Source organism: Dermacentor albipictus, chromosome 3, assembly GCF_038994185.2.
Source record: "Dermacentor albipictus isolate Rhodes 1998 colony chromosome 3, USDA_Dalb.pri_finalv2, whole genome shotgun sequence".
In the NCBI taxonomy this organism is placed as follows: domain Eukaryota; kingdom Metazoa; phylum Arthropoda; class Arachnida; order Ixodida; family Ixodidae; genus Dermacentor; species Dermacentor albipictus.
The window spans coordinates 157,127,555-157,138,913 of NC_091823.1; the positions used below are offsets into that span (position 1 = coordinate 157,127,555).

The window sequence follows — 11,359 nt, forward strand, 5'->3', positions numbered from 1 at the left end:
AGACAAACGCTCGAGCGCGTGGCCTCCATCAACGTGATTGCCGCTGGGTCTGAGATGATATTGGGGTGGCAGCAAGGCACCCGCTTTCGCCAGCCTTCACAAGTGCACCGTGCAGCGTGGCCTTGGACCCAGCAGTCAGCACTCAGCGGCTCTAATGTCAGTGCAAGCCACGTGATCGAGCGTTTGTGTTAAGTGTGCGGGTGGCTGTGCATGCAATAGCCATTCCTTAGTGTGTTGCGCTTTGCCTTTGTGATAACCTGGGCATTCAGATCGAGTTTGATTGCACTGAGAGTACTTCAAGATGGTTTTGGTATTATTAATTGCCCGTCACTTTCCATTTCAGATCATCTACCTAATGAAGAATGGCCACAGCAGCTAAATCGACGAGGACGCGCCCGCCAACATGAAGGAGGATATGACATATCCTACGCAGAATGACGCTTATGAAACATCACCAGAAACTTCGTCTCGTGTGCTTTCATATCCTGTACTTTCATCTCCTGTCGAAGAAGCTGGGCCGTCACAAACTGGGACTCCCCTCAGAATGCTTTTCGCCAGGGCTTAGTTTAGAGAAACATATGCTGCTCACTATGAATAGCTTCCTTGACACTAACAACGTGTTATCACCGCGGCAATACGGCTTTACAAAAGGCAAAGGCACTCAGGCACTTTTGGATGATTTCTTTCCGATTTCCCGAACTTATGTTTCCAAACTAACCAGGTTGGGTGCGCATTGTTTCTTGATGTAAGCAAGGCATTTGACAGTGTCTGCCATGACTAGTTGTTAACAAAGCTTTTGATGAAGGGATTCCGTGGTTTGTTTCTGTCACGTCTCGCTAATTTTCTCCGGGACCTGTTTCGGTACGGCTCATTCAAAACATTCACAGCAACCTTTCTCCAATCAAAACCGGTGTTCCACAAGGTTCAGTATTAAGCCCTCTTCTATTTAAAATTTACGTTATGATCTGTCTCAGTGCAGTCCCTATAAAGATATTTCAGTGTGCAGACTATACAGTCTTAGTTTCTCGTGCAAATCAATAATCTGATGCAGCTTCTCATTTACAAGAAGCAGCCACGAAGGCAATGGACTGGTTCACCACAAATTTAATCGCAACATAACGTATTACCAACGCAACTTGTCTACTTTCGAAGTCCTTTAAAGAGAGTACACTTGGCTAGGGAAGTAATATTACATAATTCACATTGCAATCCATGTTCTTGCGATGCTATCGACTACGCATCATCCGTAAAATATGTCGATTTGCGTTTTGACAGCGATCTATCATGGAATTCGCATGTTTCTTATGTCTGTCAGAGGATTCGCTCAGTGTTTGCTTACTTTATAAAATCCGTCACCTCATGCCGATATCCGTCAGGAAAACCACCGCGCATGCGTTGTGATACAGTGTTGTCTGATACGTAATTACTGCCTACAGACATTCTGCTCTTCGTTGGCAAAAAAGAATTAACTCACTAATGCGCTCCCTTTTAAAAGTTATGGGCTATGACTTGTGTCTTGAAGGCAACACCGACATTTTTAAGGTATTATCCATGCCAGATTTTTCTTCGTTTCTACTGCATACAATAGCCCTGATAAGTTTCTGGGACAACCGGTATAGAGCACCTTATGCTACTCCCAATAGCCTTAGACCAAAATGGCGTTATCAAATACCTCGTTGTGCAACAAAATATCGCAAAAGAATGCGCGAATACTATGTTCCTGCTTTGTTTAATCATTTACCTTGTAACGTGCTCCAGCCAATATCAAAATACAAGCTCAAGAAAGCACTAAAATGGGCGGATTTGAGCAGCTATAACACGTAAAGAAATACACCTCGCTTACCTCGTCCTGTATTACGCCCACAGAGTGGCTTTGGTTAAAAATGTGATAAGAAAGTTTGTTCCTGCAGAGCTTTCATTGGAGCATTTTTAGTTTTTACTCATTTTGTTATTTAGAATCATCTACTCTATATTTATTGTGCCACGTACGCAAGGTAATCGTGTGGCATGGTGATACTTGTACGCGCCAGATGTGCTTCCCAAACCTGTGTATGTGCATATACGTAAATCTATTATAAATGCGTATAATGTGTGTATCAGTGTATGTATATACATTTATCGCTTCCCTGTATCTTTTTTCTCTTGATATTGTAAGAGTTTGTATGCTGCCTGTCTCGCTGTGCCAGTCAAGCCCAATGTGGTTTTGGCAGGCCTGATGAATGTACTAGGTTTTATAGAAATAATAAATTTATTATTATTATTATTATTATTATTATCACTGGGACCCCCCGAAAGGAGAATGAGGCAGCCATCAAATGCAGATCTGCTTGCGCAGCTTCTTGAGGAGGAGCGGAAGCTGCATCTGTGTCTAGAAAAAGGCAGGGAGAAGGAAGAAAAATTCCGAGATAACCAGGTTCATCTGCAGGAAAAAAGTGCCCAGCGTGACAATTTATTTTTGTCGTCTTTGCGGGATTTTGGCAAAAAGTAAATATTCACTGCTTGCATGTCTGTCAAGGAGCATGATTGTTTTCATATTCACACACCCCTTAAAGTACACACACACACACACACACTGCTTCTCTGCTGTGGTGCAATGGTGCTGGTCATCTGGCCTGTTGAGCAGGTCTCCAGAAGTATTGCACAAGAGCAGCTCGAACATCGTGTCCGGTTCCACTTGACTGAGCGGTGGAGCGTGATGGCTGTGGAAGCAGTGCATCAAATGCAGGCACATCTTGTTCCCACTGAGGATCCACAGGGTCTCGGAATGTCTCACAGATATTGTGAAGAACACATGAGGCCCTGATGGCTTGTTCAGCATTTGGCAACTGGAATTCTAGCCTCTTCATGACAAAACGAAAACGAGCGTTCAGGCGTCCAAATCTGTTTTCAGCCATGCGTCTTATTTTGTAAAGCTTATAATTGTAAGCAGCTTCGGGGATACCAGGTGATGCACTTGGGAAGCGCTTAAGCCGTGTTGCAGTCAGCCGAAATGCCTGGTCACACAGAATGAGCGGTGTTATAGCAGCACCTTCGATCATAACCACAGGCGATTCGAGGTGTCTATATCGATCTCTCGTACACGCTGGCATCATGGCATCGGCCGGGAGCTCCAACATTGATATAACGGAACCGCTACTGATGATCAACCAGTGCCAGCAGTATAAAAATGTACGTGTACAAAAGAAACAAGCGCCGAATGATGTCATGCTCATGCGTAACAGTGGGCAGTCCTCTTTGCAGTATTTTAACCTGTCATAAACAGCCACGTTGAGCAAAACACTTCTCAAACAACTGTACGAGTTACGTAACAGGCGCAGGCCACAGCATGACAACTGCATCATGCATGCTTGCCTATTTTTTTTCATTGCCAAAAAGGAGAATTTCATGCACACATAAAATTTCTATCCATGGCTACTTCACGACAAATCATGATACCTTTACACTGTTTGTAGAGTAAAGGCATTTTAGGCAAAATTAGCACATACATGCAGTACTTTTTTTAGCAAACGGCTGGAAGTTGTTTATCAGGAAAGTGCTCATTCCTCAAAATATCGTAACTCATTTGGCCTATGTGTACATTTTTATGTATAGACAACGCACAGACAGTTGACAATATCAGTTATAAAATTCTAGTACTGGAAATTGCAGAAATGCACCATGTGGCACATACTGCAGGAGGAACACAGGAAATGATGGCAACCCGAACTTTGGTGATTGTTATTTGCAGAAACTTCTGCATTTCACAACTACAACTGCTAAAGCTTATTTAGTAACGATCGAATGCAATCGAATATATTTCAGTAGATATCACGCAATGAAAGTGAACTTATTTTTTTAACTTTCGCGGCAGCGTGGAGAAGTCTCGAAGGTCCCTAGCAGCCTTTGCAGTTACGGCAATCAATTGTGTTGTCCTTCGTCGGGGATATCGGAAAGTGACAACGATCGAGACCGCCGATTCCCTGCCATTTCCCTTGCCTTTCCAGTGAAGGAAAATAACTCCATCACGTGTTTTTCCAGTTCGTGGCGCCAGACCATTCGAAGCCACTCTGCTTCAAGTTGTTCGGTGACAACCTTAAAACACTCCCGGAATGCGACGTTCACCGTTGACCGGCCTATGCCGAACAGATGGGCGATCGTTCGGTCTTCAGCGCTTGAGCACAGCCGATACATCCCGACGGCCACTCTTTTTAGAGCGCAGCTCTTTGGCGTCCGTTCCTGGGTTTCGCGTCGTCGTCGGCGTTGTCGTCGGCCTCGTAACCAGCTCCGCCCCCCTTTCATCCCCCCAGCGCTAGCAGCGACCGACTGATACCGCTGGATGCCGCTGACGCCGCTAGAGAGTCAAGATAACGTGACTGCATAGAACACCGTCGCCGCCATGCAGAAAGAGGAGGAAAGGGTCCCCCACCCCCTGTTCTTGTGTGGCGGATAGGGTGCTCTTCAGTTGCCGACGCGCCGGTTATTTCACGTAGGCCCCGGCACGTCGACGAATACGTGACCACCTTCCCACGGCTAGACCTGGTTCTTAGCGCTGCGGAAGCGAGGGTATCATATTGTTTGTGTCGGCATCGGCGGCGTTGTCCCTGAAACCAACTCCGCAGCTGGGGTTGACTCACTATCGGCGTCAGCGGCATCGGTCAGTCGCTGCTATCTCTTCCCTCCTCCCTTTATCGTGTTGTCCGCTTGCTGCGCGCGCTTCTGCCCCCATCGTTTGCCGCTGGGTGTACACGCCGCCCCCCTCCCCCCTCTTCCTGCGACTCTCCGGTTGTCAAAGCGCCGGCTCGAACTTAATTCCTTTCTTCGCTCCTCCTCCAATGCAACCCCTGTGCGGTGGCAATCAGAGAGCCAGATCGGTGGCGGCGGATCTGTATATGTGCACCGCCCGAGCCGAAATTGCCGCTGCCGTTCGCCCTGTGCGGTGGCAATCAGAGAGCCAGATCGGTGGCGGCTGATCTGTATATGTGCACCGCCCGAGCCGAAATTGCCGCTGCCGTTCGCCACTGAGAAATTATCTGCCAGTTCTTTCTGAGTCATGAGCGAGACGACCGATGGAAGTCCTCCGTCTGCTGCTGCTGCTGCTGCTGCTAAACGAGCTGCCAGAGCATAGGCCCAGCGCCGTCGCCGTCAGAATCCAGAGGTGCGTGCCGCCGAAGCAGAAGCTTACCGTCGCCGCCGTCGAGATGATCCAGGAGTATGCGTCGCCGAAGCAGAGGCTAAGCGCCGCCGCCGAGAAGACCCTGCCGTTCGCGCCGCCGAAGCGGAGGCTCATCGCCGCCGTCGAGAGCAACCAGCAATAAGCGAGGCTGAAGCAGAAGCTCATCGCCGCCGCCGAGAAGACCCTGCAGTTCGCGCCGCCGAAGCGGAGGCTCATGGCCGCCGTCGAGAGCAACCAGCAGTAAGCGAGGCTGAAGCAGAAGCTCATCGCCGCCGCCGAGAAGACCCTGCCGTTCGCACCGCCGAAGCGGAGGCTCATTGCCGCCGTCGAGAGCAACCAGCAGTAAGCGAGGCTGAAGCAGAAGCTCATCGCCGTCGCAGAGAAGACTCTACCGTTCGCGCGGCCGAGGCCGAGGCCAAACGCAAACAAAGGCTCGCAAACAGTCAGGGTGCAACAAATGCTTTCCGGCGACAGTTTACAGACAATCCGTTTGGAAGTGTGTGTTCAGTGTGTGATCGGCTCTGGTTCCAAAATGACGTGAAACCGCTTCCGGATACGTGCCGTGAGAATCTCCGGTGTGCGTTTCCCAACTCGGACTTGTGTCAATTCAGACTGTGTTCTTCATGCATGCAAAATCTATCGAAAAGGTGAAACAGCTTATTTGCTGCGCTCAAATTTCGCATTAGGAAGTAACGTAATCGTCGGTAATTTTTTTTCCACGGACAACGGCTTTCTCATGTTTGTCGTTTGGCGCTCCAAGGCGATCCTGCACGACTCCACAAGGTACCGGATTGTCGTCGGCGAGAAACGGAGAGCTTGTCTGAAGTGATTCTCCGCGATATGCGGAACCGTCTCTTCGAGCCAACGTTCCCCTCGCTGAAATGCCCACCGCTCACGGTGAACTGTGGAGTTGGTAGCCATCATAGCAGCAATAGCGAATGAATTGGCTTCTAATCTGTTTCAGCCTTGCATTGATATTTCATTGCGCTTCTTTTGCCAGTTCCAGTGACCTCTCCTTGTTTCTTCGTTGCACTCGGTAACAAATGTAAGAGGCAACTAGGGCTTTCACTTTTTCAATCTAAACTGCGCTAGCTGCGCTTCCTCCGCAGAGCGCCATGTCCGCCATATTGTTTGCTTACACTTACCAGTTGTGGGTTTAGTCGTGGCTTGGCTTGTGATGATCGAAATGCTTTTAATTGTGAATAAGTGGCGTCAAAATGATTTCGTCCGTTTTAAATGTCCTCGCAAAAGTTCTTAAACGCGTTTGATGGGCACAAAATTTCCTTGAATTTCACGAATTTTGTTCCAGATCTTGGTTGCTATCATTTGTGAATGCCATTATATTTTACTGTGTAGCACCGCAAGAGACCGAATGGCATTTGATGCATCGAATGCCATTCGATTCCAATTACATTAATTCTTCCCGTGTGTCAGGGGTACTACATTTCTGTACCCGAATTCATTGCCTGCAAAATTGGGAATGCAGCCCCATCCATGAGAGTACTACAAACGATTATACGGGTCTAAGTGTAAACGCCCAAAAAGCCATAAAATGCCACGAGAAAGAATCGATGCAACTCAGTGTATCGAAGTGGCGTGATGTGTTCGGATAGAGGCGACATAATTGGTCACAGCTGGAACGCCGGTTCGCTGAAGGCTACGTCGGCGGAAGCGAGGGTGCTGGTAATGTTTTCTTTTCTCTTGTACAGCCACGCTGTACACTGGCACATCGCTGCCATCACCAGGCACTCCTTGAATTCGACGATGGCGTTTAACCGGTCGACGGCTGTTCGTGCTTGTTTCATAACGCCCTTGTTTCATAACGCAGTATTAGGTCGCTCGAACACTGGCAGTTTTTTTCGTTCAGCAGCATTTCATCCTCTTGTGTCTCGATGCTATCGATTTACAGTTCTTTCAGGTTCTCTTTAAAGTTTGCAGACGAAATGTCTCACTTTACTTTTATTCATTTATTTGCTTCTTTATTATACACATGGTCCATCGTCTGTAAGCGTTATATTAGAGGAGTTTAGTTACAAGATAAAATTGGTACTTTGTTAAAGTAGTAAGTCTTAGCGCAAGAATATTACGCATGTAAACATTTATTGTTCATGAATCAGTAAAAATAAACGCGCTTACCAAAGGAAACAGTTGCCTACCGTTTTGCGCACTACGAACTTAAAATTATGTTCTATCAGCACAAGATAAACAGTTACTTAGAAGCTATTGCTTAGAACTCCTTTAAATAAACAAGGTCACTTCGCAGCTTCTTCCAACGTTCGAGTGTGTTGCAAACTATACGTTGAAAATGTTGCTGATACATTGGCAGAACCCTGTGTTTATGGCATAGTCTTTCCTTACTCTGACCTACTAAAGTATATTTTGATGTATTTTAACAGGAGTGGGATGGATGAATAATATGCAGAAGACAAAGATGATGATGAATAGCCGGGCAAAGGAACAAGAGTTCAAGACCGCCGTTCAGCCTGTAGAGTCTGTGAAGGAGTACGTTTACTTAGGTCAATAATTCACAGGGAACCCTTATCATGAGAAGGAAATTCATAGAAGAATAAAAATGGGTTGGGTCGCATGCGGCAGACATTGTGAGCTCCTGACTGGAAGCTTACTATTAACATTGAAAAGGAAGGTATACAATAAGTGCATTTTACCAGTGCTGACGTATGGTGCAAATACTTGAGACTGACAAAGAAGCTTGAGAACAAGTTAAGGACCGCGCAAAGAGCGATGGAACGAAGATTGCTAGGCATAACGTGTAGACACAAACAGAGTGGTTTCGATCAGAGAGCAAACGGGTATAGACGGTATTCTAATAGACATAAAGAGAAAAACATGAAGCTGGGCAGGAGGTCATGTGACGCGCCGGTTAGATAACCGTTGGACCAATAAGGTAACAGTATGGGTACCAAGAGAAGGGAAACGCAGTCGAGGACGTCAGAAGACTAGGTGGAGCGATGAAATGGGGAAACTCCTGGGCGCTAGCTGGAATCGGTTGGCGCAGGGCAGCGGTAAGTGCAGATCGCAGGGAGAGGCCTTCGTCCTACAGTGGACATAAGACAGGCTGCTGCTACTGCTGCTGATAATGATGCATCTTGCTGCCAACAAATTCGCCACCACTAAATAGTGCCATTCTCTGTTGCGAAGTGTCACCACTTGTGTGGGGACAAAATGTTCACAGAAGGTTTCGGTGACAGCACTTTTTCGATCATTCATGCAGCTACTACTGCATGAATGATCGCTGTGTGGCACCAGAAAAACGCCCCGCGTTTAGTTTGCAGTCGCCACCGCTCCGTGTTTCTGTACTGAGAATATTGTAGACATTGTGTACAAAGCGAAATAATATTGTTCATCAATTATTGAAACCATATATTTATATTATTTCGACTTGCACGCCCTCATCTCACCCTACGTAGGAATTGCACAATAGACATACTTAATTGCTTATATCGCATCATGCGCATTGAACACGCAACTTGCACGGTGTAAATATTACCATGGTTTCGTGCCTAACGTCCGGTTTTATTTTCGTGTGCCAATAAAACTGACGATTTGACGCATTGTCTTTTCAGCTGTACTACACAAGTATGCTGTACGATTTCTACAGCTCCTACAAAATGACAACGGTCACAGCGCACGAGGAGGCGCTGGTGGAGTCTGCTTCCATGGGACAAGTAGAAAAGCGTCCAGCGTCCACAAATCGGACTAGCGATGACGTCACTTCTCCCCGTCACGAAACAGCCACGGACGCTAAAGTTAGAAGAACATCTACAAAATTGCAGGCGCGCAGTGGCAGGTTGCTCCCACAATCCCCGGACGGCGAAGACCACTTGACCACCATAATTCCCTCGGCGAAGATCCGAAGGCTCTCCGACCGTTCGCGCAGGCAGTCGATCGCCAGCGAATGTCATACGGGCGCGAGCACCATCGCGAAGTCCAAGTCGGGAAGGACGAGGAAGCAGTCCACTGCTTCGGAATTTGCACGGACCATCGACGACGCGGCCGCTACGCTCGGGCAGCCAGTGCAAGGACGGTCGCGACGGATGTCCAGCGCCCTCCGCGGCGCCATGGCATCTGTTCAATCGGCCAGAGGCAGGCGGCAGTCCGTCGTCGCTCCCGATTCGAGCGCCGCTCCCGACGCGTCCCGAAAGCAGCGCCCTCGGTCGGCCGCTGCCGGCGCCGGCTTGGCCGATGGGGCCCGCGGCGCCGCCGTCTAGAGCCCGTGCCTATAAAGGCTGGACCGCTAAGCGCAGGGTGAATGCCTTTGCAGCGACCAGTGTCCTTGCACGGCTCTTGAAGAGGTGTCACTCGGCGCTGCAAGACAGCACGAACGCGCAAACAGGCTCGGCTATCGCCGGTGACGTGTCATAACGACGCCGGGCGGTTGCTTAGCCTTCGCCTATATTCCATTAAATATAACGTTTTCGGAGGCACCGTGCAGCCTTGCAGATCTAAACGTATCGTACGCGTGGCGGTATAAAATGATTTGAAACAGCATTTTGCGCGAACAGGCGTCCAAGTATGCTGAGTCCACCTTCCTTGTAATGATTTCAATTGCTTGGATTCATAGTACGTAATCAAGATGCAGTAGACAGTGAAGGCACCAGCTAGAGGGGTGAGGTCTGAATATTTGCGTAGAACAAAAGCATCACTTTAACTAATAAACACAATAAACATGTTTCATCTTCATTGGAAAATAATTTTTTTCGATATCAATTTTATGCAACTCCAAGCAAATTTTTGCCGTTGCCGTAAGGTTCCGTATATGTATAGGTATATATCTGCTATACGCCATACCGCGCAACATGACATGAGGCGTATTCTATCACTGAAGTCACCCGTACCAGGTCTTACATTCTTGAGAAAATCGTTATTAAGAATTTGGAAAATGCCAGGCCACAAAGAATATCGCGAATCAAAACACACAGAGCGCATGCCCGTTATCTTAAATCTTGTGAGATCTAAATGTTAAAATTGCGAAACCATAACAGAGCTCGAACCTGAGAATGATGGTAATTTATTGCCGCGGCTGTTCACAACCTCCGGAATTGGCCCAGGAAAGAGGTTTTGAGCAAACCCGATACTGAAAAGTGGTGGTGACGTTGCTAAGACAGACGCTGACTTTAATTAATAAACATAAGTGAAATTGTCCGCTGGCTGGATTCAAACAGAGCACAACTGTTCGTTTTCGCTTAGTCGGCTTACGTTGACTTCAATTCATATTGCCAGTATAGCTACGAGTCTTTTTTCCGCAGATACTGCAATCAGCGAAAGGGATTTTAGTAGTGCGGTACAATAAAGTCATACTCAATGGCAAGCATGCAGAAAAAAAGTCGACTCATGCTAGCGAGAATCCCACAATGCTTACATATGACGCGGCATTATTGTGGCACACAAAAGAACAACAAACTATTCACGCCACTTCGAGAAAAAGTGGACGTATAGTAATCGCAGTAAGCAATGCAATAATAATAGTACATTGCTGCATAACTTTAGCATACAATAAATACAGTATAAGCTACAGTCCCTCAAGACTGCAGTAACTCGGTGCGTCAGAACTAAAGATGAAATACAGGAATACATAGTTTCAGAGTACGAACTATTCATAAAAAGGTGGTTCATGAAAAGAAACTAAATATGGGGTGCTAGATAGAAAGAAAAAGCCATTAATGTAGACTGGTTCCAGTCTACTGTTGTACGCAAAAGAAAGAGTATTTGAATGTACGGTTGCATGTGCGAAAAAGAGGGATTGTGAAGTTACGCCTCTATATCGTGGCGTATCCAGTAGAAAATGAAAATATTTTAGATACGTAGACCTTAAAATGTCCATTGATTGATTGATATAGAAATCAGTCTGGAACAGCGATTTCTTTTTTTCTAAAGGCTGGACATTGGCTTTTTCTTAACAGATCCGCCAGAGATACCCTGGAGATATTACCAAAGGGAAAGCGCGCAGCTCGTCCTTGTACTTTTTCTAGCTAAAAAATGTTAGTTTTGGTGAAAGGGTCCCAAATTATTGCGGCATACTCCGAATTTGGCCGTACAATATATCTTAAGCTACAAGGTGGACAGAAGGAACCGATAATTTTAGAGCTCGCCTCAGAAAAAAGTGATTGCGGTTTCCATATGCGGCAACATAATAATGTGCTTATTCCGGTTAAGATCGCTAGAGATCCAAAGATTTAAGTATATATG

The 11,359-nt window shown here is 46.8% G+C and overlaps 1 protein-coding gene across 2 annotated transcripts in view; it reads left to right on the forward strand.

Annotated features, from left to right (window-relative positions):
* Nucleotides 1-9,754, forward strand: part of LOC135908671 (uncharacterized) — a 44,461-nt gene extending 34,707 nt beyond the window's left edge. For both annotated transcript variants that reach the window (XM_070536219.1, XM_070536220.1), the window contains one exon: nt 8,737-9,754. In XM_070536219.1, the coding sequence (XP_070392320.1) occupies nt 8,737-9,381 (645 nt within the window). In that variant the 3' untranslated portion in view covers nt 9,382-9,754. The remainder of the gene's footprint in view (nt 1-8,736) is intronic.
* The last annotated feature ends 1,605 nt before the right edge of the window (nt 9,755-11,359 follow it).